Genomic DNA, 27,837 nt, shown 5'->3' on the forward strand with positions numbered 1-27,837 from the left:
GACCTAGTAAAAAAGGTGAAGGAAAATGGGAAACGAGCAGGTGAGCGGGAGCTCTGCCCACGGTGACCATCTACACCCCGTCCTGCATCGAGTTTCCACAGCAACGCAGGAGCCCAGCCGAGTCTGTGACCTACACCGCAGCTCGCCGCCACGCTGCATCCTTAACCCGCTGAGCAAGGCCAGAGAGCAAACCTGCATCCTCGTGGATACATGCTGGGTTCTTAACCTGCTGAGCCACAACAGGAACTCCCTAAATGGTCAGTTTTGATGCTGCAAATCCATCTGCTGTGATGTTATATGATTGTTCCATTAGAAATGACTACCAGTTGTGTCTAATGCCTTTCCCTGGGTTCTACACGCGGTACGTTGTAAACTGCGGCGTCTTATTCACATCATTTGCCTTACTTGAGTCACTGTCCCAGTGAACACTGGTTTAAATTTTAAAAAAGGAAAATGGAGAAACCAAACTTATGGCCTGTGGGTTATTTTGGTCTTATAAGAATCTGTTTCCTTACATTGAAAATAACGACATTAAGAGTTACGGTCGTGGCTCAGAGGAAACGAATCTGACTGGCGTCCATGAAGATGCAGTTCGATCCCTGGTCTCACTCAGTGGGTTAAGGATCCAGCATTGCCACAAGCTGTGGTATAGGTCAAAGATGTAGCTTGGATTCCCACGTTGCTGTGGCTGTGGTGTAGGCTGGCAGCTGTAGCTCCAATTAGACCCCTAGCCGGGGGACCTCCATATGCCTTGGGTGTGGCCCTAAGAAGACAAAAGGCAAAAAATAAAATAATGACATTAGAATATAGTTGAATGTTAAAATTAACATTAAATCATTCTCAAAGTCAAAGCAAAACAAATCCAAAAAACAGTTTTGGTCTCACAGCCACCCTAAAGTGTCTCTGCTCACACTGAGAACTGTTGGCTTAAGGGATCGAATGTATCTTAAATCAGGACTGTGTAGCATACGGAGTGCTTATATGCAGCTGGAAGGAACCACCTTATGTATCAAAAGAGGAAGGGGGTAAAGCCAACCCCCCCCCCACACACCCCTGGCTGGCCTCTTTCTTCCCCAGCAAGCCAACCACCTTGATGAATGGACAGCGTGTAGGGAAATCTCAGAAGGACTTGTGGTGTGAGACCAAGGGCAGTTGGTCGGCTGCCTCGTTCCATCCAAAGCAAAGCCCTTCCTCATGGGAGTGTGGGCAGCTCCGGCAAAGCACAGACGGGACCAGAGGACTCACTGGGTGGCTGAGAAACACGGGCAAAGCTAAACCTGTCAGATGACAACCGTGTGAAGAATAAATATAATAGAAATATTTCATACCAAAACGAAACAAAACCTCAGGCTTCCATGTGTCCTCAACAGATGTTCCTTCACCTGACCCCCCGCCAACACGCAGGCCACCTGGAAGTTTCTCTGCCATGCAGCCCCACTCACTCTCTCAGGAAGCCCCACCACTGCCTAGAGGTGCTTCTCTCCCAATTAGATTCCTCTGAAAGAAAGGAGAAGTCGGAGTTCCCGCTACGGCTCAGTACGTAAATAAATAAATAAGTGGTTAAATCCAAGAGAATATTAACTGTATTAACATTATCTTATATACACTTGCTTCACATGTGTAAATCTCTCTGGATCCTTACAGCAGCCTGACTCGTCGTGCAGGGCAGGGAGGCCAGCTCTGTTTTATAAACTAGCACACGTGTGTTGTGTAGAGTTTGTATAAGGAGTGTTCATAGCATCTCCCCAACCCAACTCTAGTGCAAGATCCTGAAAGACTTGAGCTGCCTTGAAAGGCCAAAGAGGGAGTTTCCGATGCGGCTCAGCAGGTTCCGAACCCGACCAGTATCCATGAGGAGGCGGGTTCGATCCCTGGCCTTGCTCAGTGGGCGAAGGATCCGGCATCGCCATGAGCTGTGGTGTAGGTCACAGATGTGGTTCGGATCTGGTGTTGCTGTGGCTGTGATGTAGGCTGGCAGCTACAGCCCAGATTGGACCCCTAGCCCAGGAATTTCCATGCGCTGAAAGTGCACCCCTAAAAAAAAGCAAGAAAAAAGAAATCAATTGCCCACTGGTCTCACCACACCTGGGGTTTGTTTGGGACGGGCAGATCGTTAATCCTTGCCCCATCCGCCTCCCTCACACAGAAGAGTTGGGAAGGCTGCCCTCCCTATCTAAAGATGTGGTTTAGCATAAGATAATTAAAAAGCTGTCATTTCAAGGCACTGGCTGAGTCTTTATACTACTGAGGAGTGGCCACCAGAGGAAGAGGGTCTTAAGGATCCCAGGTCTGCTGCTGTGGACGCCTCCTGGCGATGGGAAAGGGAAGAAAGACCCGCACTCCTCCGCGCAGGAACCTGTGGGTCAGGCGGCATTCAGGAAAATTCGCCCATTCATTAAATGGAGTTTAGCTATTTTGGTCTCGGAAAATACTGGTTGTCCTTAGGATAAGTTTGTGTACTTGCCAGTGGCTGTCCACGGCCGTCCTAGATTGTAAGACACATGAGGAAAACTGTCTTTACCTCACATCCGGTTGTGGACAAAACGTTGGCTGCCGTCAGGTAAACAGGGAATGTTGCCGCTCTCAAGCCACCTGCCGCTGCAGCTGCCTTCAAAGGTGTGCTCGAAGGGGAGTCGGGGTGGAGAAAAACAGGACACTGGCCCTGGATAGTTAAGATGCATATCAAAGGAATGATATCAACGTCCAGACGCTTGCATCTTCCCATAGAAAGGCACAGCCCTAAAATGATTAACTTGCGACGTCTGGGGGTGTTGTGTGTGTGTGTGATTAGCATTCATCTCCCAATGTTCCACATTTTGGTTTTCAGCAAAAACTCCCCCTGACCTCTGGACTGTTCCTCAGAGCTATCTGAGAGGGTGCCATCCATGGCTATCATCCTCAGTAAAGCTGCCGAATAAAGCATAATTCCCAACTTTTAGGCTGTGCGGTTTTTTTTCAGTCAACGGGGGGAGGGTGTAGAAAGAGGTCAAAGGTCACCAGGCTTACCTTAGCAAAGCCAGCAGCCGAGGTTTCTGCCCCATCTACCTGCAGTGTTCAGTCCAAATAACAGCTTTGGGGAACCTCTGCTGTGGGCTGTTTTGTTTCGCAAAGTCCCTGAGGTGGGAGAGGATGGCTCCCAAGACAGGTGAGCATCAGTGGTTAGGAGACTGAATTCCCTACGTGGTAAAGGCGTCAGAACTTGGGGGCAGTTAGGAAGTGTCCTTCAGGGAGTGGGGGAGAAAGATGGACTCTTGGACAAAGGAAGGAAGCAGGAAAGTGGAGCAGACCTCCAAGGCATCCTGCTGTATCAGCTCTTTTCCTTGAACTCCGAGGATATTTATGCTGAGTAACCAGTTTATAATGATTTTCTCCCACAGTGGGATTTCCCACGGTCATCCTACAGGTAAGGCAGTTTCACACGTGCATCTTTGTACAGTTGGGGGAGAGGATGAGACAGGCAGGAGTGGGAAGCCAGGCCACGGAGGCAGGAAGATGGAGCCTTCCCTGTGCTTGGTTTGGTTCTCCTACATCATGTCACTTCTTGATACAGTTCAGTACACTATGCACATCTTGCCTGGTTCCAGAAAAGTATCCATAACGTACTGTGCTGTGCTTACCTTTTCCCACCCACTAACCTGGAATCCCAAGAGCAGAAACTTCCTTTTGTCATCACCTAGTACCATCAGGCCCTCAGTCGATGTTCAAACAGGGGTGGGTGGGTGGGGGGACTAGAATAAGGTATTTTCCTCCCGAAGAGGAGAAATCATTGCATCTGTTTGGTTCCAAATAATTAAGGAAACAACAAGAAGAACAAAGAGAACCAATAAAGAGTGTTAACCATGTTGTGGTTATATAAATGCAGATTTATTTGCTTGTATCATTTTATTATACGGGTCATCTTCCTCAGCAATTAAACGCATACTGGAGGAATTTTCGGGTCAATGAAATATTTAGGTGATTAAATATGCTATTATCTTAGCTGCTGTTCTCAAAGCTACCCGTTTACCCAACACAGGGGCACCGAAAACCCAAAAGGAAAAAAAATGCGGTGGCTCCTCCTCCAGAGTCCCCCCTCCCCCGACGGCGGGATGACTGGGAGGGACCGCGCCCTCCCCGGAGACGCTGTCCTCGCGGCGCCGCCGGCCGGCCGGCCGGAGCCAACTCCACCGAGGGGACCCCGCAACCGCGGCGCCCGGGTGGCAGCGATCCCGCCACAGCCTCCCCGAGGGCCCGTCCGGAGCCGGGGCGGGGCGGGGCGCCCTCCGCAACCACGTGTGCCCGCCTCGCAGCGCTGCGCGCCCGCCGCCTTTCCCGGGCTCGCCCGCGGCCCGGCCGGAGCGCCTCGCCGGAGGTTTGTCCCCGCTCGCTCGCCGTAGCGCGCGGCCCCGCGGAGCGCAGGGCGCGCGGCCGACATGGGCGAGACCATATCCCGGAGGCTCTGGTTCCAGGGGGACTGGGACGCGGAAATGGAGGAGCGGGCGTTCCCCAACCCTTTCCCGGACTACGAGGCCGCGGCCGCCGTGCCGGCGGAGGAGCCGCCATGTGCTCGCCCTGCGCTCACCCCGGAGGAGCTCGGCCTCCCTTTCCACAGCGACGGGAAGGTGAGTCGGCGGCCCGACCCTGGCGGCGCCGGGCGGGGGGCGCCGGCGGTGGTAGCGTCCACCCGCCGCGCCTTGGCCGCGCGGACGTCACCCTCCCGCGCCGCGCGCTGCGCCGGGGTCGCGGCCGGGGTCCCGCCGCGGGGGTTTGGGGGATGCGGGGGGTCGTGGGGTGCGGGAGGCTCGGCTGGACGGGGGGAGGTGGGGGCCGGCGACGCGGCTCCTCTGCCTGGCGCGGAGCTGCGGCCCTTCCCGGACAGCAAGGCCCCGGGAGGCGGTGGACCTCTGGACTGTTAGCCCTTCTCCTCCTGGGGGGCGCCCCTTGGCCCTCGTGCCTTTGAAACAGTGCCGGCCGGGGCTCCGGGGTCGGTTCTTGCAGATCTGCTTGTTACTGAGAGCCCCCCGCAGAGCTGCAAATCGTCCCCGCTGACCGCCTGTTGGTATTTTTCCCGATGGTGTTGTCGCCTGTTGGTGTTATCGTCAAGCCTGAGCCCTGGGTCCCCTGCCCTTGGAATTTATGACGAGGGAACGCCAACCCCACAGCATTGCTCCTACGTAGTAGTACGACTTTGATGGGTCTGGTCTGTGCATCCAGGAGTTGGAAAGGGAATGAATATCGGAACTAACGTTAATTGGGCAGGGGAAAAGGGAACATCAAGGAGTAGGTGAATGCGTATCAGCACAACTGCTCTCGTGTTTGGTGAAAACCATACAGTGATCCGTTAGGTTACCGTTTTTCCACGATTTTCTGTCCCAACTCCTAAGGTACCTCCTTGGCTCCCCATGTGTTTTGCATTTGAGAAGGTTTAAGGTCGCCCAAATTAAGGCAGTTTTGAAAGAGCTTTTGGTCCGAATATGGACTCTTAGGCAAGTGACTTCTCTAAATCTCTCTTTTCTTGTATGTAATTAAAAACTGGAGAACAATGTCTAATTCACAGGGTTGTTAGCGAATCAGGTAAGGTATGTAAGTGATCTGGCGAACTGCCTTATGTGGTACCTCCTAGGCCCCCAATCAATGCATCCTCTTTCTTATTACCCTTGGAAATACAGCGCTGGTGGTTTAGAATTTATATGTCAATATTGATTTTTCTCTAGATTTCTTCTGTTGTCACATACGTTTTGTTGTGTTTGTGACTTAGTGTCCTAATCCTTCATAGTAAAAATAAATTTCTGGCCGGCATTTTAAAAAATCCATCATCCATACTTAATAAGGAGTCTATTGCAATAGTAAGAGGTGAGCGAAAGGAACTCCCGACCACTGCTTGAGTCTCCATGAAAACAGTAAGGGGGTGGAAACATACTGATTTTCCGCTTTAGGGAAGGAGATAAACACACTGGTTCTGAAATGGCATCTTTTTCTCCTTACCCTTTATATTTGGTAAATGTGATTTTGACGCCAACTCTATACCAGACTGGCTTATGTAAAAGTAAATTGAACCACAAATAACTAATGGGGCTTGTGATATCTCCCCACAATGAAACAATTAAAATAAGTCAAGGTGGGGACATATTTATAAAATAAGTTGTTGTATTATATGCTAACGGAAAGGAGAAGTGTTCTTTCAATATTCTTTCAGGTTCTTGAACAAGAAAGTGAGTACTTTAAAGGGGAGAGGGATTTCTGATTTCAAGAGGCATAAAGAATGCTTAGATTTAGGAAGATTGTCAGATTAAATTAAATCTTGTGTATAGATTATGATTAGCATACTATTACATTTTTAATTCTTAAAATATTAAGAACGTAATTTAAAAAGTTATTCAGCTATGCATTTGTTTTGATAGACATGAAAGTTCATGAAAATGAGAGTGTTACGGGTTCACTTGGGTCTCCCCATAAGATGAAGTCCTAACCACTGGAACTTTAGAATGTGACCTTATTTGGGAATAAGATTATGTTAGAGGTAATTAGTTGAGAGATTAAGGTCATACTGGAGTAGGGTAGGCTCTTAATTCAGTATAACTGGTGTCCTTAGAAGAGAAACAGAGATGCACAGGGAGAAAGAAGATGACCGAGCAGTGATACAGGTGGAGATTGGAGTGATGCATCTGTAAGCCAAGGAACACCAAGGATTGGCAGCCAACACGAAGCTACAAGAGGCAAGGAAGGAGTCTACCCAGAGTCTCAGAGGGAGCATGGTCCTGCCAGTACTTGATTTTGGACGGAGGGCCTGGAGAATTGTGAGACCATTAACTTCTGTTGTCTTAGGCCACTTAGTTTGTTTCAGTACCCTAGAAAACGAATACAGAGGGTACTTTGTAACTTAGTCATTGAGGAGTAATTGTGTCTGTGACGGTGTTAATAATTTTATCATGTGTGCTGCTGATGAGAAAAGATTACATAAAATCTACCAACACAATATCTTCATTACTAAGTGCTTTTCAGGTCATTTATTTGGTCTCATTTAGGTTAGCTGTTTATATATTGTGGTGTAATCAGTAAAATTCACTTAAAATTTTAAAACCAGCTTAGGCCTACTTCACTGAATTAGGTCTCTGTAAGTAGGCTTTTGTAACATTTTCATAATATTGATACTAATATTATGGAAAGCAGTCAACCAAGATAATAGCAGTTGTTTTTTTAATGATGGAAGGTATTTAAAGTAGACACTGTCAGCTGCTTCTCTGGTAGCTGTTTCTTCCCTTCTTTTTACTTGATTTTGTCGTGGCCATGGACCTCATGGACCTCAGGGGCTGCATCATGATTAATCTACACCAGTGTGTCTCAGAGGGCCTCTCTCATCAGTAGCATCAGCTTTATCTGCTGCATCAGCAGGATACCCTCAGGAAATAGAAACCACACAGTGATTTGATAGGGAGAGTTTCATATAAAGAGTTATCACTAACCATAAAGAGACTGGAGTAATGAGAGATTACCTCCTAAGAAGAGAGGAGAACCCAGAGTTCCGGTTGTGGCTCAGGGTTAAGAACCCAACGTGGTGTCCGTCAGGATGTGGATGGGATTCCCTGGCCTTGCTCAGTGGATTAAGGATCCAGCGTTGCTGCATGTTGTGGTGTAGGTCACAGATGTGCCTCGAATCCTGCATTGCTCTGGCTGTGTAGTTGGCCGGCAGCTGCAGCTCCAGTTGTACCGCTGACCTGGGAACCTCCATATGCTGCAGGTGCGGCCCTTAAAAAAAAAAAAAAAAAAAGAAGTAAAAAGAACTCTCAGAGTTCCCTCTGTGGCCCAATGGGATTGGCGGTGTTTTGGGAGAGCTGGGACACAGGTTCGATCCCCAGCCCAATACAATGGGTTAAGGATCTGGTGTTGCCACAGCTGTGGCTTAGGTTGCAACTGCAGCTCAGATCTGATTCCTGGCCTGGGAACTCCGTATGCTGCAGGGTGGCCAAAAAAGAAAGAAAGAAAAAAAAAAAAAAAGAACTGTAAACAATATAGGAAGAGCCAACATGAGGGGCAGCCCCATTCCCCATTCCTAGGGCTGAGAGGGCACTCAGGAGAGAAGCCACATCTATTGCTATGTAATATATGATCTCCAAACTTAATGATTTAATTATTATCTCACTTTCTGAGGGTCAGGAATCCAGTTGCTATAGCTTAAAGCCCAGCTGACTGTTAGTGACTGGTTGTCCATAGGCTGTGGTTTTGTAACCTTGAAGCATTTGCAGGCTTAGGTTTTGGTTTGCTTACATAGCCTACCGAGGCGTTATAGTTATCTCAGCCCAGTGGCCTCCTTGTTTAATTCATGTGACGTATGTGAGAGTTTGACCGAGAAGTGCCATCCTCGGTCACCGTCAGAAGTGGCTTTTTTCTCATTGTGAAACTCACAGGTTATGACGTCGGGCCCGTGGAAGAATTGTCTTTGCCGTTCATCTCATTGTCCACTTGTCTCTGTTCCTCCAAGAGCCGCGGGCCCATCTGATGTACAGCAGGTGGCTGCAGACGTGTGTTCAAGACCCTGAGAGGATGTAGCCCAGGGAGACTCTAATGACAGCCGTTAGGAGGATGACCCCAAGAGGCTGAGGACGAGTCCTTGCCAGGGCCCTCTGCACCAAACCAGTTGGTACTGAAAGAATAAAAAATGCCCTGAAGAGGCATCAACGTGTTACCGCCACAATGGCTTATTTGCTAACTTCTTGTGTTTGCTACCATATCAGAGGTGCTGGTCCAGATACAACAGGAGGTATTTGCTGGGCGCGCACTCCTTGTTCAGGCAGTAAGTGATCCAAGGCAGTTCTCTTGTCTAGAACCACCTAGGGGTTTTGTCGAGCAGCTGTTTCCGTAGCAGTAGATCCAGTGTTCGTGACCAGAGTCAAGGAGCGTTGTCTTCTTGTGCGTTAACAGAGTGGAAAAGCAGGCAGCGGAAGGCAAAAGGAATAAAGGTGTTTATATTGAAGATCTTGTTCTGGGGTCTTGGGGGGGAGCCTCCCTGGTCAATTTTCATTTTAAATCTCCAGCTAGGGCGCAGTTCCATGGGAGTGGCCTTAGAAAAGACAAATCATAATGTAATTTTCCACTGAAACATTTTTTTTTTCTCTACAGCCACCCTCATTTCTATCAAAGATATAAAAATAAGGTTAATTTGTTTGCAAAATAAGTCTACTCTCATTAAACTTCACCTGATTAATGACGGACCTACTTCCTTGGGGGCCATCAGCACTTTCCACTTCCTCTTCCAACGACAGAACTGTCGGAAGATAAACTGAGGCATATTACAATTTTTTTTGGTGATCTTTCCATTTCTTGGGCTGCTCCTGCGGCATATGGAGGTTCCCAGGCTAGGGGTCGAATCGGAGCTGTAGCCACCAGCCTACGCCAAGAGCCACAGCAACGTGGGATCCTTAACCCACTGAGCAAGGCCAGGGATCGAACCCGCAACCTCATGGTTCCTAGTCGGATTCGTTAACCACTGAGCCACGACTGAACTCCCGTATTGCAAATTTTAAGAGTTTGGTGAGCCACAGATGAATTTGAGTCCGGCAGCACCAAACCGGAAGCAGTTGGGAGCATTGCTCCAACAGGAGCCAGGGAACAGTGTGGGGGTTGGGGCGCCAACTCTCCAAAAAGTTGAAAATCCCCTGTAACTTAACCACATAGGTGGTTCCTCTGTAATGAGATTTTTCCACATCTGTGGTTCCTTAACCTCAGATTCAACCGACCGGGGGCTGGACAGTATTCAGTGTTGAAAACAGTCCACATTCAAGTGGGTCTATGCAGTTAAAACCCATGTTATTCAAGGGTCATCTGTATAAAAAAAGCCTGAAGGCTCAGTGGGCTAAGAACCCGACATAGTGGTGTCCCTGAGGATGTGGGTTTGATCCCTGGGTTAGTGGGTTAAGGATCTGGCATTGCTGCAAGCTGCAGCATAGGTCACAGTTGTGGCTCGGACCTGGTGTGGCTGTGGCTGTGGCGTTGGCAGGCAGCTGCAGCTCCAATTCAACCCGTAGCCTGAGAACTTCCACGTGCTGCAAGTGCGGTCTTAAGAAAAAAAAAATTAAAAAATAAGTAAATAAAAACAACCAAGGGAAATATTTTAGAATTCCCACTAGATTAAAGGCTGCATATGTGCATGTATGCACAATTGCATACATGTATCTGTTATCTATCTGAAGATGTGGGAAAATTTTTCACCCAATAAAGGACATCAGAAGATAAAAGACATACTTTGCATGAAAATTAAAAAAAAAAACCTGCACAGTCAAAAATAGCTTAAAAGTAAGTGTCAGAGCAGAGGGTGTTAAAAAACTGTCTCCATACTAGATAAAAGTTATTTATGCCAGATTAAAAGTTCGTAAGTGGCACAACGGGATCAGTGGCCTTTTGGGAGCACTGGGACACAGGTTCTATCCCCAGCACAGTGGGTTAAGGCTCGGATCTGATCCCATGGAGCATACCTATGGCCACAGTGTAATATAAAAAGGGCAGTGAGTATGAATGCATTTTACAGAGAAGAAGATCAAGATGGCCAAGATAGTATGACAGGATGAAATTCACTCACAATCAGAGAATCACAGATGAAATCAGTGAAATGTATTAACTTGTAAGACTGGTAACGATGAAAACTGATTAAACAGATGACATGTTTAATATTTGAAAATCAATAAAAATCTGTAAAGCGTATATCCTTAGTAGACTGTAAAAAATATTGCGTCTCTTTTACTTTTTCCTTCTTGGAGCACTGCTTATTCTTGTGCCCTTTCCTTCTCAGGAAGATAGAGCCAGACACCCAGTATTCATACAGGCCTGTTCTTGGGTTGTCAGCAGTTCCCGTATTTCCACAACCCACACCCCAGGGATACCACTGCCTGCTGCCTGTGATGAGGGTGAAAAAAAGGATGATTGGGTGTTGGAAAGTCAGCTAAACTCTCTGCCCATAGCTCTCTCAGCTTGTGCTGTTTTCACTGGGGCCTCAGCAGAATTGATTTTTTTTTTTTTTTTTTTTTTTTTTTTTGCATTTTAGTGCTGCACCCATGGCATATGGAAGTTCCCAGGCTAGGGGTCAGATCAGAGCTGCCAGCCTGTAACACAGCTCATGGCAGCACCAGATTCTTAACCCACTGAGCAAAGTCAGGGATCAAACCCGCATCCTCGTGGATCCTAGTCGGGTTTGTTAACTGCTGAGCCACAAAGGGAACTCCAGGATTGAAAACTGTCATGTGTCGTGACGTGCATCTTCAGGTTCACGTGCTTGTGCTGGAAACCTCCAACAGGAGCTCTGGAAATTTAACCCATAATTGGCGAGGGCTTCCTGTAACTCATTTCATCTCTCTTCCCCACTTACCTTTACTCTTTGAGACAGGAGTTTTTTCCTTATCTGAGCTTAAATTATTATTTTAAAAAATGTCTCCACAGTTGCTGCTGAGCTAGGACATAGTAGATTTTCAGTGAATGTTGAATGAAGAATAAATGTCCTGAAATTTAAAGCTTTTGTTGTTTTACTAGAGTCATTTTTATGTATTATTTAATGGCATCATTTTATTTTTAAAAACCTCTTCTGCATCTAGAATGTTATATGAGTCATGATCTAGGTCATCTAGACAATCCTGGAAGCTAATGTCAGCCCGTGCAGTACACTTCCTGGCTGTCCTAGCAAATTCTGTACCCTCTGGGGCCACCTCGCAGGCTGCTAAGACCGGAGTAGGTTTTGAGCAAACTTTGCTTGAATAGAACTGATGATGACAAACTGAGTTTTCTTTTCAGAAAATGCCTCTCTTCCATAGGTTTTTAGCTAATTTTAATATGTAGTCAAAATAAAAGCTAACTTTTCACTGAGAGCCTTCCAAAAATAAATATAATTTGACTACAGAGTCCTGCTATCCCTCTGTTAACTAGTGATGTGTGCTTCGAGCTCTGGTGTTCAGTCCATCACCTAGCCTGGGTTCTTTGTTACAGTTGTGAACGCTCTTGTGATGATAGATATATATTCCCTAAAGAGCATACACCGCAGATTATCCATCTTTATGATGCAAATTCATCAAAATTGGACAGATGTATGTGTTTAGGATATGAAATCTAGAACATTTTTTATTAATATTATGGCTGAGTTTGAAATAAGAAAAACAGAAACAGACCTGATTATGTCAATATATGCCTATTTTTAAAAGGGTGAACTGTTTTCAACTGTTTAAGCAAACAGCATTTCCTTGACACAGATTCAGTGTAGGAAAGCATCCTTCTTTCTATTGAAAATACTGCCAGTGAAGGTAGATGTTCCATGTCTGATGTTTTACTAGCAAAACAGACAGGTTTTTCCCCCCTTTTCTCCTTTAATAATTCACGTTGAGGTAATGATTGGGACACTTTTGCTTCTTCATTTTTATCTGCAAATAGAGTGTGAGAAAACCAGGGCCACCGACTTCATATGTGTAAAACCACCACAGAGCATCTTTGCCTGGGGGACCTCAGGTTACGAAAGGCACTTTCCTCAGCCTGTGCCCCGGAGGGAAAAGGTGTGTTAAAATCTTTCTTATGAAAAAATTATCCACTGTCTATACATTTGCATATGTACACTTATATTGGAGTTCCCATCCTAGCCCAGCAGAAGCGAATCTGACTAGTATCCATGAGGACGCAGGTTCGATCCCTGGCCTTGCTCAGTGGATTAAAGATCCGGCATTGCCGTGAGCTGTGGTGTAAATCACAGACGCAGCTTGGATCCAGCATTGCTGTGGCTGTGGTGTAGGCTGGCAGCTGCAGCTCAGATTTGTCCCCCAGGCTGGGAACTTCCATGTGCTGTGGGTGCAGCCCTGAAAAGACCAAATATATAGTATAAGACATAAAATATATAAATATATAATATGTATATATAAATATAAAATGTAAATACTATATAATATATAAAATATGTAAATAATATGTAATATATAAATCAACATATGTTTAAATATGTATTTAAATACTGTACATATAATAAACAAATATATATAATACTATATATAGTAAAATATATATTTCCTGGTGTCCATACATTTCCCTATGTTCTTGTGTGTATAGTCATATATCATCATATACACAAAATATTATTATATTTAAAAATGTAAGCAAGTCATTGTTACCTTTAGTTTCCTTGTCTGTAACCTAAGGATGATAATGTTATAGTGTTATCAGGATTGAATTAGATGAAGTATCACAAGTTTCTACAGATATGAGGAATGTAATTAGTGATTCTATCCACAAGCTCTCCTAGTGCCTTTAAAATATTATTCATGTCAGAAGCCTGATTCACAACGCCTATTCAAAACTTTAGATTTTCCCACTGTAAATCAACTAAAATGAAAAAAATAAAAATCATTTAAGAAAAAAAAGAAAAACTTTACCTTTTCCTTTAGGAGTTATTTGTATGCGTTTTTTTTTTTTTTTGCTTTTTAGGGCTGCACCTGTGGCATGTGGAAGTTCCCAGGCTAGAGGTCGAATTGGAGCTGTAGCCATCAGCCTACTCCACAGCCACACTGAGCTGCATCTGTCACGTGCACCACAGCTCGCAGCAGTGCTGGATCCTTAACCCACTGAGCGAGGCCAGAGATCAAACCTGCATCCCTATGGATTCTAATCGTGTTCGTAACCCACTGTGCCACAACAGGAATTCTTATATGTGCATGTTAAACACCTGTTTTGAGTCTTTCTCCTCTCTTCTGTTTGAAATTAAGATCTTGATTTTTTTAAAGTTAATCGTCAGTCTTTTTTAAGATTTCTGTATTTTTGTATCTTGCGGTTGTATTTCCTCAAACACACCTTTCATTTTTAAAAAAATGCAGAAAAAGTGGGAGTTCCCTGGTGGTCTGGTGGTTTGTGGATGGCACTTTCACCACTCTGGTCCAGGTTCAGTCCGAGGTCTGGAAACTGAGATCCTACATCTAGCCGCTGCGTGCTGTGGCCAAAAAATAATAAATAAATATAGAAAAACATTCATAGTTTACAAAGAGAATGACTGCACGTTACCTACTTTTCAGCTGAACTGCTTATTTCTTCAGAAAATACCGTATCTTTTGCCTAAATGCCTCTTTTATATCCTCTTTATAGCTCAGCATAGATGCTGTCCCAGTACTTACCACGTGACAAACTCGTTGTCCTTTTAGAAGACTCATGTGAGATGCTACTTTCTCCATAAAGTATTCTCAGAATTGTCCAGGGAGGCTTTATTACTTGGCTACCCTGAGCCATTCAAAGGGTTAACTAAGAAAGTTCTGTTATTTTTTTATTGCTACCACAAAAAATCACTACAAATTTTATCAGCTTAAAACAGCACCTCATGGAGTTCCTGTTGTGGCTTGGGGGTTAGGAATCCCACACAGTGTAGTGTTCATGAGGAGGTGGGTTCAGTCACTGACTTTGCTCAGTGGGTGGAAGATCTGGCATTGCCACAGCTGCAGCAGACACGGCTCAGATCTGGCGTTGCTGTGCTGGTGGCACAGGCCTACAGCTGCGGTTCAGATTTGACCCCTAGCCCGGGAACTTCCATATGCCTCAGGTGTGGCCCTCAAAAAACAAAAAAAAAACCCCAGCACCTATTTATCTGGCATTGTCACTGAAGTGGTCAGGTCACTGCTCTGGGTTTTTTTTTGTTTTTTGTTTTTTAATTATAATTGATTTACCGTGTTCTACCACTTTCTGCTATACAGCAAAGTGACCCGTGTGTGTGTGTATATATACATTTTTTTTCTCACATTATTTTCCATCATGTCATCGCAAGTGACTGGCAACAGTTCCCTGTGCTACACAGCAAGATCTCACTGTCTATTCCCTCCAGATGCAGTAGTTTGCATCTGTCAACCCAACACTCCCAGTCCATCCCTCTCCCTCCCCTTTCCCCTTGGCAACCACAAGTCTGTTGTCTGAGTCCATGAGTTTGTTTCTTTTCTGTAGACAGGTTCATTTGTGCTACATATTAGATTCCACATATAAGTGATAGCATACTGTCTTTGTCTTTCTCCTTCTGACTTAGAGAATCTCTAGTTCCATCAATATTGCTGCAAATGGCATTATTTTGTTCTTTTTTATGGCTGAGAGTATTCCATTGTGTACATGTACCACATCTTCTTAATCCATTCATCTGTCCGTGGACTTATAGGTCGTCACAATGTCTTGGCTATTGTGAATAGTGCTGCAGTGAGCATAGGGTGCATATATCTTTTTCAGGGAAAGTTTTGTCTGGATATACCGCCAGGAGTGGGATTGCTGGATTGAACGGTAGTTCTGTAGTTAGTTTTCTGAGGTAACCTCTGTACTGTTTTCCATAGTGGTTGTACCAGTTTACATTCCCACCAACAATGCAGGAGGGGTCCCCTTTTCTCCATGTCCCCTCTAGCATTTGTTATTTCTAAACTTAATGATAGCCATTCTGACCGATGCGAGGTGGTATCTCATTGTAGTTTTGATTTGCATTTCTCTAATAATTAGTGATGTTGAGCATTTTTTCATGTGTCTGTTTGGCCATCTATATGTCTTATTTGGAGAAATGTCTGTTCTGGTCTTCTGCCTATTTTTCAATTGGGTTGTTTTTTGTTTGTTTTTTTGCTGTTATTAGTTGTTTGTATATTTTGGATATGAAGCCCTTGTCGGTTACATTGTTTGCAACTATTTTCTCCTATTCCATAGGGTTTTTGTGTTTGTTTGTTTGTTTTTTTAATGGTTTCCTTTGCTGTGCAAAAGCTTGTCAGTTTGATTAGGTCCCATTGGTTTAATCTTTGTTTTTATTTCAGCATACAGCTGTTTCACATCCTTGGTAAAAATGTATTCCTAAGTATTTTGTTGTTTTTGCTGCCATCGTGGTGGGATTATTTTATTTCTTTTTTTCAGATAGCGTTCGGAAACACGACTGATTTCTAAATGTTGATTTGGCAACTTTACTGAATTTATTGTCTAGTTCTTTTAGGTTTTTGGTTGAATCTAGAGTTTTCTGTATATAAGATCATATCGGTAAATATAGACAATTTTACTTCCTCCTTTCTGATTTGAATGCCTCTTAATTCTTTATCTTGCCTGATTGCTCTAGCCAGGACTTCCAGAACTATGTTGAGCAAGAGGGGTTAGAATGGGCACCCTTGGAGTTCCCGTCGTGGCACAGTTGGTTAATGAATCCGACTAGGAACCATGAGGTTGCGGGTTCGATCCCTGGCTTGCTCAATGGGTTAAGGACCCGGCGTTGCCGTGAGCTGTGGTGTAGGTCACAGACGTGGCTCGGATCCTGAGTTGCTGTGGCTCTGGCGTAGGCCGGTGGCTACAGCTCTGATTCGACCCCTGGCCTGGGAACCTCCATATGCCGCGGGAGCGGTCCTACAAAAGGCAAATAAATAAATAAATAAATAAATAAATAAGTTTTCTGCCCCCTTTCTTCCTCACTTTTCCTTCTGGAACTCTAATGATTTAGAAATTAGTTTTTTTGAGATGTCTCATAGATCATGTCAGCTTTCTTCATTCTTTTTCATTCTTTTTTCTTTTTTCTCTTCAGATTGGGCTATTTCAAAGTTCCTATCTCTCTTATTGATCCTATTTGATCTGCTCTGCTTTCAATGCTCTCTATTGCATTTTTCATTTCATTCATTAAATTGTTAAGCTCCATAATTTCTCTTTGTTTTTTTTTCCAGTTGTTCCTTTTCTTTAAATTTCTCATCTTTTTTTAATTACTTAATTTTATTACATTTATAGATGTACAACAATCATCACAACCCCATTTTATAGCATTTCCATCCCAAACCCCCAGTGCATCTCCCTACCCTCCACCCATCTCCTTTGGAAACCATAAGTTTTTCAAAGTCTGTGAGTCACTGTCTGTTCTGCAAAGAAGTTCATTGTGTCCTTTTTTTAGATTCCACATGTAAGTGATAGCATATGATGTTGGTTTAATTTTCTCCTCGTGACCATGCACTTTTTTTACTTCATTGAATTATCTTTCTGTGTTTTCTTGTAGCTCATTGAGTTTCCTTAAAACAGCCGCTTTTTAAGTTTTATTGAAGCACAGTTGATTTACAATGTTGTGATAGTTTCTGCTGAGCAACAAAGTGATTCAGTGGTACATATACACACATCCATTCTCTTTCAGATTCTTTCCCCACACAGATGATCACGGAATATTGGGTGGAGTTCGCTGTGCTGTACAGCAGGTCCCTGTTGGCCAATCATTCCGTATACCTCAGTGTGCATACGCCAACCCCCCAAAACGGCTGTTTTGAATTCTTTATTTTATAAATACTGGATTTTCATGTCTTATGATTTGACAATTTTTGGGAAATTATTGGGAACCTTTGGTGGTGTCATGTCTCCTTGATTTTTCGTGTACCTGATGGAGTTCAGAGCACACCAGCGGGCACTGCATGCCTTTCATGCCCTTTGGGCATCTTCCGTGCTGCTCTCCTGACTTGCTGCCTCTCCCGGTCAGGAGCTCCCTCTGTAATGAGACATGAGAGAGGTGGGTGAGACCTGGCACTCCCGCAGTGGCTCTGCCGTGCCTGTGCGGGAGGAGTCATGGGCCATCTCCTTGGCCATATGCTCTACCTGTAGCCTCAGACGATGCTGGCAGAGACAGCCTGTTCCTCTGTTCCACTCCCCTGCGCCCAGATTCCGTTTTTTTCCCCTCCAGTGGAGTGTGGGTTCTTCTCCTCTGAAAGTCTGGACTTCCACAAAGGCTCTCTCATCTGAAGGCAGCTGTCTCTGCCGCCGTTCTGCCTGCCCTCCCAGACTGTAGCTGAGAGGGGCTAGAACCAGTTCATTCTCCTTTAGGGGTTGCAGCAGGTGCTGCAGCCTGTCTGCTTATCACCCGATGCTCTAGTGGGCTAGATTTGCCCTTCCCTGTGAGGCGCTGGGTTCCCTGACTCACACCAAGGCACTGCTGTTTGTGGATGGATGCCTAGTTTTTGTTGTTAAAGGGGAAGACAGAAACAAGGGAGGTGCTGTTTTTTTCTTTTTTATCCACCCATGGAGTTCCCCAGCCAAGGATCAGATCCAAGCCCCAGTTGCGGCCTTCGGCACAGGCGCGGCAACGCCAGATCACAAGAGATGTGTTTTACTGCTGTGATGCTGACATCACCTTGGTTTAGTTTTTTTTTTCTTTTTAGGGCCGCACCTATGGCATATGGAGGTTCCCAAGCTAGGGGTCAAATCGGAGCTGCAGCTGCCAGCCTACACCACAGCCACAGCAACACCAGATCTGAGCTGAGCCTGTGACCCACACCACAGCTCACAGCAACCCCAGATCCTTCACCCACTGATACTCGCTGGGTTCGTTGCTGCTGAACTGCAGCAGGAACTCCTCAGTTTAGATTTTTACTATTTATACTTAGTAATTTTTTCCTGAATGTACACAAGAGGTTTCTGGATCAGAGACTTATCATTTACCAGACGAAAAATAACCAGTGAGTGCTTCCCTGTGTCTCAGGTCAGTGAAAGCCTGTGAGGCAGTGAAAGCCAGGTCAAATATCCTGCATACCCCGAATCTGTATTGTAGGCAAAGAATGAATAGAAATACATTTTCTGGGGTTCTCACTGGGGGGCCTGTGTCCTGGCGCTGCAGAGATGCCACTGACCCCACGGCCCCCCAGGGGCTTGGAACTCCATGCGCCACGGGGCAGCCAAGAAAGAGAAAAAATCAGTTTTCTGTGGTTTTTATAAAGGGGAACGAGGCAGCTGTCTCCACTTCCCTTTCTGAGAGTGTTTCTTTGGCAATAACTGGCTTTGGAATGTCAGTCAATCTCCGCCTGAAAAGGGCCCGTTTGTCTTCACTTCTCCCACCGGGAAGTGTCGCCCTGCTCCAGGCTCTCATCTGCCTTTGAAGTGTGGACACATCCCTCCCCGGGTTACAAAAATGTCTCTGGAGGTTTCACATGTATACAATTGTCATTTAACTTCTAAGGTTGCTGTTGGTCCAGAATCCCAAGTTTCAGCAAAATTTGCCCTGAGAGCCCGAACCGTCTGGTGACAAGAAACCGTCTGTCTTCCCCGTAGTCCCGTAGAGGGACGATTCTTGATAAGAAGGAGCCTCGGGAGCCGTAACAATCCCGAATTCGTCTATGCCAAATAACAGATCTACAGAGACACCAAAGGGGAAAAAGAGGATAGAACTAAAGGGAGAAAGAAAAAATTTCACAAACACACTGACACTTGAATACACCTTAACAGTTGACGTAGCAACTAGCGATTTCACAATTGTCCAAGGCAGGAAGGTCTGGACAACACTGTCAGCAGCATGTTTGAGAATATTGATAAATTTTCCTTGAGAAGGATCACCAGCAGTGAGTAAGCATACTTGTTTATATAGCTCCTAGCAGCTTTGGGACTTAATGTGAATTTTTCTTATTATTATTTGTTAATCTGATACGCAGACCGTAGTAGGCACTTATTTACATTTCTTTGATTGCTGAGTGATCGGAAATTCCAGCTACATTTCTGTATTATTATATAGTCTTCTCTAGAGTATTTTGTATGGCATATATTTCCCCCTTGTCATTAATTTTTAAATCATCTTTCTTATGTTTGTGTGGTCAAATCTGTCTGTCTCCTCCTTTTTTTCTGTTTCTTTTTTTCTTTTTAGGGCCAAGCCTGTGGCATATGGAAGTTCCCAGGCCAGGAGTCGAATTGGAACTGCAGCTGCTGGCCTATTGCCACAAGCAGAACAATGCCAGATCCTGGCCATGTCTACAACCTACGCCACAGCTCATGGCAACGTCGGATCCTTAACCCACTGAGCGAGGCCAGGGATTGAACCTGTAACCTCATGGTTCCTAGTCGGATTCATTTCCGCTGCACCACCATGGGAACTCCTTGTGCAATTTAAATTTATGGCTTCTTTTGGTTCTCAGATCATTCATAATTTCACAAGGCGGATCCAGAGCAAAATCAAAGATCTTCTACAGCAGATGGAAGAAGGGCTGAAGACAGCTGATCCGCACGATTGCTCTGCTTACACGGGTTGGACAGGTAAGGCCATGGGATGTAAGTAACTGGCATTATGATATGTAAGACTTGGATTTGAACTTTTCTTCTTTTAAAATGACAAAATTTTTGGAGTGCCCCTGTGTGGTATCCGGTTGAGGATTCAGTGTTGTCACTGCAGTGGCTTGGGTTGCTGCCGTGGTGTGGGTTCCATCCCTGGCCCGGGAACTTCCACATGTTACAGGTACAGCAAAATAAAAATAAAAATTAAAAAGTGACAAAATTTTATACACTTTAAAAGACGTCTTGAACTATCTTCATTGATGAGATACGTTATAGTTTTATTTTTAAAGAAACTCTCCCTGCTTGAAGCTTGAATGCCATGAGACTTTTTGTAACACTAATTACCTGACCTAATGCATAGCCTTTTTTGAAAATGTGTAATAAGAGCAAACTTGCTCTAAGGTCAGTTTTTTTTGTTTGTTTTGTTTTTTTTGCTTTTGTGTCTTTGACCTTTGTGATAAAGTGTATTTGCAAGGGATTGAAGAAAGAACTGACACCTCAGAAAATACAATACCATAAAAAGGAAAAAAAGAAAAATCAAAACAAAACCAGAGTTAAATTGGAGTTCTCTTGTGTCACTTCGGGTTAAGGATCCAGTGCTGTCACTGCAGTGGTTTGGGTCGCTGTTGAGGGGCGAGTTTGATCCCTGGCCCAGGAGCTTCCATATGCTCTGGGCACAGCAAAAAAAAAAAAGAAAAGAAGAAAAGAAAAGACTTCCAATTTCTGGTGTGACATGTCAGGAGTTTAGAAGTTGCCATTCTGTCCTAAAAGGTGAAAAGCTGAACATACTAAAAATCAGCATGATGTGGGGTCACAGGACAAATGGCTGCACCAAAAATAGAAGAGAGAGGGACATTGAGAAAATCACAGTTTACTGGAGCAGACACCTATAAGAAGAAACCACCACAGGACGTTAAACTGTACTTATTTTTTTTTTTTTTTTTTTTTTTGTCTTTTGTCTTTATAGGGCCGCACCCACGGCGTATGGAGGTTCCCAGGCTAGGGGTCGAATCAGATCTCCTGCTGCCAGCCTACGCCAGAGCCACAGCAACACCAGTTCCAAGCCACGTCTGTGACCTACACCACAGCTCACGGCAACACCGGATCCGTAACCTACTGAGCGAGGCCAGGGATCAAACCCCAAAACCTCATGGTTCCTAGTCGGATTCGTTTCCGCTGCGCCACGCTGGGAACTCCTAAACTGTAATTAATTAATTTCTACAGGCAAATATGAGAGTTAAAAAACTCCAGGAGGACCCGGTCCTGAGGAGGCTCCGATTTGACTCCCAGCTCTGGCTGCCCCTTGCCCCCAGTCATGCCGCTCCCCTCTGCGTTCGGAGAGGGCTGGGGAAGAAGAATGCACTTGGGACTGACACTATCTGACTCTAAGACTTTTTGTAAAGTTACAGTAATCAAAACAGTGTAGTACTGGTGGAAGAATAGGAAAGAACAGAGAGCCCAGAGATAGACCCACTTTGCAGACTCCATCAGGAAGCCTGCCCATGAGTCACTGCGGACACCTCACTGAGGGATCCTTCCAGGTGACCCAGAGTCACCACCAACATTGTGTGTGTTCCTCACCCACACACTGACCCACCCCATCACTGTGTGTGCCCCGAGGGGAGTGGTGTGCAAGCCTTGTGGACAGTTAGTGAGCATAAGGCAGAAAACTGGCTCAACTCCGCAAAATTGAGAGAAAGCATACACCCTTGAGCATCCCTCACTGCCCTCGAGAAAGTAAATAGGAGGCTCTCAGCCCTCAGCCTGGCTTTGTGGAATCAGGAGAAGGTATACAGTCTCAAGAATTCTCCCTAACAGGGAATGGGAAGTATGGAGCGGGCATATTCACAGATAAAGTCTAAGAAAGTCTGAGAATCCCTGGTAAGGCTGAGAAAAGGCCTTTCTTTCCTTAAGGTTGTCAGGAAAGACTGGAGGAGGTGGCTCCATCTTCAGATGCTAAGACAGCAACACAAGACTTCAAGGAACAGGAAAAAACTAAGGAAACATAACACCAGAAATAATTTATAATCCTATAATGAAATAACTTTCCAAAAACCACTCCCACAGAAGTAGAGACTTAGGGTTTGCCTGATAAAGAATTCAAGTTAGTTTTTTGAAGGAGCTCATGAGCTTAAAGAAAACAGAAATAGTAATTCCTGTGTCAGGGCTCAGTGGAAATAAATCTGACTAGCATTCATGAGGGCACAGGTTTGATCCCTGGCCTCACTCAGTGGGTTAAGGATCTGGCATTGCCGTGGGCTGTGGTGTAGGCTGCAGATGCAGCTTGGATCTGATGTTGCTGTGGCTGTGGTGTAGGCCAGAGGCTACAGCTCCTAGCCTGGGAACCTCCATGTGCCATGGGTACGGCCCTAAAAAAAAAAAAAAAAAAAGACCAAAGAAAACAGAAACACACTTTAATGAAATTAAGAACCTCCAGAACCTGAATTTTAACAGGATCCCCAGTAGAAGAGGCCCTCCCACCCACCTGCTTATCTGTAGCCACTGTGTTCTCACACTGACCTCTGCTGGTCATTATGAGAAGTGCCACTGATGGTTTCTTTGGGGGAGAACAAGCAAACAAGCAAGAAAAGCAGTTCGTCATTGATTTAGTGGTACGCTTCGGCAGTGTACTGGGCACGGTGGCAGAAACCCCATGCACTGGAGATGAAGGGGAAGGATACATCTATATGCACAGAGTAAGCGTAGCTAGAGATGTCTGACAAAACAGCCCACGCGAGAGCAGCCAAGATCTTGGAGAAGGACCCTGAGCTCACCCCTTCTCAGGAGCACCCCAAGATCACAACAATCTGCAGAGCAGCCATTGTAGAAAAAGACTGAAACCTACTAGAAAAGACCTTCTGCAGCTAAAGGCATAAAGAAGGAACCACAGGTCCGGTAGAAGAAATGAACTTGCAGTATAATCAACTCCCATACCCCTGGGTTGGAGACCCACGAACTGAATTATATCACAGAGGTTCTCCCACAGGAGTGAGAGTTCTGAACCCCACGTCTTCCTGCTCTAGGAAGAGGAGCCCCCCGAGCATCTGGCTTTGAAGGTCATTGTGGTTAGATTGCAGGAGCTCCACAAATTTGGGGGAAATAGAAGCTTCGCCCTTAAAGGGTACACACAAAGTCTCATGCACACCAAGGGTAAAAGCAGTAATTTGATAGGAGTCTGGGCCAGACCTACCTGTTGGTCTTAGAGGGTCTCCTGGGGAGGCAGAGGGTGTCTGTGCCCCCAAATTCCCCCTCCGGGGGGGGGGAGATAGACACTGGTGGAGGATATATTGGGGAGCATTCATCTGCATGCGCTGTCCTGGAGGCTAACATTTTGGCTCCAGTACTGGGACACTTCAGGTCAAACAACAAACTGGGTGGGGATATAGCCCCACCAATCAGCAGACAGGCTGCCTAAAGACTTCCTGAACCTACAGCTAACTCTAGACTCGCCCCTGGACATGACCTTGCCTACCAGAGGGCCAAGATCCAGCTCTGCTCACCAGGAAGCCTGAACAAGCCTCTAGGCCAGCCTCACTCACCAGTGGGCAGACAGCAGAAGTAAGAAAACTACAGTCTCACAGCTTCAGACCAAGTCCACAAACACAGGCCAGACCCTGCCCTGGGATCAGCTGGCCCCTGGGCCTAGGGGACAAGAAAGGAGTGCACTGCTGGGACATGTAGAACATCTCCTGTAGAGGGCCACTTCTCCAAAGTCGAGATAGGTAACCAACCTATCACACCATAAAGATGCAAAGAGCAATTCAGACAGAATGAGGCAACAGAGAAATATGTTACAGATGAAGCAGCAAGATAAAAGAACAGAAGAACTCACTGATGTGGAGATGGGCAGCTACCTGAGAAAGCATCCCGAGTGGTGAGCATAAGGATGATCCAGTAACTTGGGAGGATGGATGCACAGAGTGAGAAATTTGAAGTTTTTTAGCAAAGAATTAGAAAATTTAAAGAATAACCAAACAGAATTAATGGATATAGTAACGGAAATGGAAGATACACTGGAAGGAACCAGTAGTAGACTAAATGAGGCAGAAGATTGCATCAGTGAGCTGGAGGACAAAGTGGTGGACGTCACTGCCACCAAACAGGAAAAGGAATGTAAAGAATTGGGGACAGTTTGACATCTCTGTGACAACATCAAGCATGATAATAGTCACATTATAGGGGTCCCGGAAGAAGGGGGGGCTGAGAAAATAATTGAAGAGACATTGGCTGAAAATTTCCCTAACCTGGGCACAGAAACAGTCACCCAAGTCCAGGAACACAAAAAGTCCCATGTGGTATTGACCCACAGAGGAATCCACCACAACACATTATAATCAGAATGACAAAAATGAAAGAGTGAATATTAAAAACAACAAGGGGAAACCAACAAATAACATTCAAGGGAACTCCTACAAGGCCAATAGCTGATTTTTCAGCAGAAACTCTGCAGTCCAGAAGGGAGTGACATGTGTACTTAAAATGATGAAAGAAAAAAAAAAAAAAAAAAAAAAAACCCTGCACCCGGAATCCTCCACACGGCAAGGCCCTCACTCAGATTTGATGGAAAAATCAAAAGCTTTACAGACAAGCAAAAGCTAAAAGAATTCAGCACTACCAAATCAGCTTTACACCAAATGCTAAAGGGACTTCTCTAGGCAGAAAAGAAAAGGCCACAACTAGAAACAAGAAGATTACAGACTGGAAGAGCTCACTGGTAAGGGCAAACCTGCAGTGACATTAGGAAGACATCCACATGCAAAGCTAGTAGGGAGGTTAAAAGACAAAAATGATAAAAATCACGTATATCTGCAGTAAGCATTAAGAGATATACAAAACAGTTTGATCCAAAATATGATATCAAAAACAGTAGTCATGAAAGGGGGATTAATAAATGCAAGGTTTTAAAAATACATTCGCAATTAAGAAGTCAGCAACTTAAAACAATCACATATAGACTCATGTGGAAAAAGCCCGTGGTAACTGGAAAACTAGAAAAGTCTGTAATAGCTATACACACAAAAAAGAAAAAGGATTCCATAACACTAAAGATAGTCATCAAACCACAGGAGAAAACGAAGAAATTTGCGGGCGCTGGCGGGGAGACCTACAAAAGGAAATTCAAAACAATTAACAAAATGGCAGTAGGAACATACATACATAGTGATAGTTATTCTAAATGTAAACAGACTAAATGCTCCAACCAAAAGATACAGACTGGCTGAGTGGATACAAAAACAAGACCTGTATATCTGCTGCCTACAAGAGACCCACTTCAGATTTAGAGACATACACAGATACATGCAGAAAGTAAGAGGATGGAAGAAGTATTTCACACAAATGGAAATCAAAAGAAAGCCAGAGTTGAAATACTTAATATTAGACAAAGTAGACTTTCAAATAAAGACTGTTACAAGAGACAAAGACAGATACTACATACTGATCAAAGGATCAATCCAAGAAGATAAAACAATTGTAAATATAACCAACATAGGAGCACCTCAATATATAAGGAAAATATTAATGAACATAAAGAGAGAAATCATCAGTCTTCTAACACCCCACATATATCAGTGGATAGATCGGAAAGAAAATGAATAAGGAAATACAGGCCTTAAAAATGACACATTAGGAGTTCCCATTGTGGCGCAGTGGTTAACGAATCCAACTAGGAACCATGAGGTTGCGGGTACGGTCCCTGGACTTGCTCATTGGGTTAAGGATCTGGCGTTGCTGTGAGCTGTGGTGTAGGTTGCAGACGCGGCTCGGATCCCGTGTTGCTGTGGCTCTGGCATAGGCCAGCGGCCACAGCTCCGATTGGACCCCTAGCCTGGGAACCTCCATATGCCCCTTGAGTGGCCCAAGAAACAGCAAAAAAAGACCCAAAAAAAAAAAAAAAGACACATTAGACCAGGTAGACTTAATTGATATTTATAGAGCACTCCATCTAAAAGCAGCAGAATATGCATTCTTTTCAGGTGCATTCAGAACATTTTCTAGGATAGATCACAGCCTGGACCACAAAGCAAGCCTCAGTGAATTTAAGAAAACTGAAATTATATCAAGCATCTTTTCTGATCACAATGCCATGAAATTAGAAATCAACTGCAGGAAAAAAACCTGCAAAAAACACAAACATGTGGATACTAAACAATACACTACTGAACAGCCAATGTGATCACTGAAGAAATCAAAGAGGAAATTGAAAAATACCTAGAGACAAATGGAAAGGAAAACACAATAATCCAGAATTTTTGGGATACAGCAAAAGCAGTTCCTAGAGGGAATTTTATAGTGATACAGCCTTACCTCAGGAAAACAGTAAATATCTCCAGAAAACAACCCAACCTTATGCCTAAAGCTACTAGAGAAAACAAAACCCAGAGTTAATAGAGGAGAGAAATCATAAAGATCCGAGCAGAAGTAAGTGAAAGAGAGACTAAGGAAACAATGGAGGAGCTCCCATTGTAGCTCAGTGGGTTAGGGACTTGACGTTGTCTGCTCGAAGATGTGGATTCAATCCCTGGCCTTGCTCAGTGGGTTAAGGATCCAGCGTTGCCTTAGGTCACAAGTGTGGCTCAGATGTGATGTTAGAGTGTCTGTGACGTAGGCCAGCAGCTGCAGCTCCAATTTGACTCCTGGCCTGGGAACTTCCATGTATTGCAGGTACTGCCATTTAAAAAAAAAAAAAAAGGAATACATTTAAACTTGCTTTAATTTTTTTCTACCCTGCATTCTTCTTTTTCTCCATTTTTAAGAAGCATATCCTGTCATTTGAAACACAGGCTTTATGTAGATTTTTTATGTAGATTTTTATAATGTGTTCAAGGTAAAAAGAAAAGGCAGTAGTAATGCTTTTCTTTGGGGTGGGGAATTATTCCAGGCATAGCCCTTTTGTACCTTCAATTGTACCGGGTCACATGTGACCAGAACTATCTGCTCCGATCCCTGGATTACGTAAAAAGAACACTTCGGAATCTGAACGGCCGGAGGGTCACTTTCCTCTGTGGAGATGCCGGGCCCCTGGCTGTCGGAGCTGTGGTGTATCACAAACTCAAAAGTGATGGCGAGTCCCAGGAATGCATCACAAAGTGAGTTTTTAAAACTGGAAGTATTTCCTCCAACTTCTCAGTCTTATAGAAGGATACTCAAAAATGAATTTGTTTTTTAATTCATCTACTTTTGCAAACAGATCTTTGCAAGAAGTGAAGAGTGTGTATAATAATCTTGAGCATAAATAATGGTGGGATCATAGGCTCCCTTTCTGTCCAGGCACGTGTTTGCCTTCATTTGAGGGAGGAATACAGCATGTTTTTTCCTAAGTAATCTTTGGTTGCCTTCAGTGAATGAAAGTTTGCTTATATGCCTTGGATTCACTCTAGTAACTAAGTTATTCTTAGGTTCAGTTGTTAGGGAACAGTTGGTGAATTGTTTCACCTATTGGTTTAGGTTCTCTTTTGAAGCAGCAAAAATCAGGGCTCACTGCCGTGGTCTAGTAGAGTGTCCAACACTTGCTTGTCTGTTTATCTTCATTAGAGATGGGGTGACTCAAGCTCATTTCCAAGCATTGGCTACATTTTAGTAACATTTCGTTAAGATTTTAAATCACTTTATTGTAATTCTGGATTATATCTTATACTTTTTAGATATAAATGTGGAACTTTTGAACAGAAAGATCTTTTATTATTGATTTTGATATCTGGGAGATGTTTTTGTTTGGTTTTGTAGGGGGGAGTTTTTGTTTTCCTTTTTTTTGGGGGGGGATTTTTTAAAATCAGTTTTAAATTCCAAATAATAAGAGAGAATTCCTAGAGTCGTAGGGTTGGTTACAGTTCCAGGAAGAGACGTTTTAGACATTGG

The 27,837-nt window shown here is 44.5% G+C and overlaps 1 protein-coding gene across 18 annotated transcripts in view; it reads left to right on the plus strand.

Annotated features, from left to right (window-relative positions):
* The first annotated feature begins 4,096 nt into the window (after positions 1-4,096).
* The window catches only part of LANCL2 (LanC like glutathione S-transferase 2), a 39,690-nt gene continuing 15,949 nt past the window's right edge, over positions 4,097-27,837 (plus strand). For 4 of the 18 annotated variants that reach the window (XR_014834149.1, XR_014834148.1, XM_021079344.2 and 1 more), the window contains exons 1-3: positions 4,097-4,601; positions 19,845-19,962; positions 26,861-27,068. Coding sequence is in view for 13 of the 18 variants with exons in the window: in XM_021079344.2 (XP_020935003.1) it covers positions 4,413-4,601; positions 19,845-19,962; positions 26,861-27,068 (515 nt within the window). In the remaining 5 variants the exon portion in view is untranslated. Of the gene's footprint in view, positions 4,602-5,362; positions 5,466-5,614; positions 8,771-10,762; positions 10,908-10,981; positions 11,692-12,384; positions 12,504-14,605; positions 16,109-19,770; positions 19,963-26,860; positions 27,069-27,837 lie in introns of those variants that run through there. The other 14 variants (XR_014834151.1, XR_014834152.1, XM_085005716.1 and 11 more) reach the window with 11 other exon arrangements.

Source organism: Sus scrofa, chromosome 18 (assembly GCF_054392235.1).
Source record: "Sus scrofa isolate SSC_HxYL_T2T_F1_AM1 chromosome 18, Sscrofa_HxYL_maternal_Yorkshire_Landrace_v2.0, whole genome shotgun sequence".
NCBI classification, from domain to species: Eukaryota; Metazoa; Chordata; class Mammalia; order Artiodactyla; family Suidae; genus Sus; species Sus scrofa.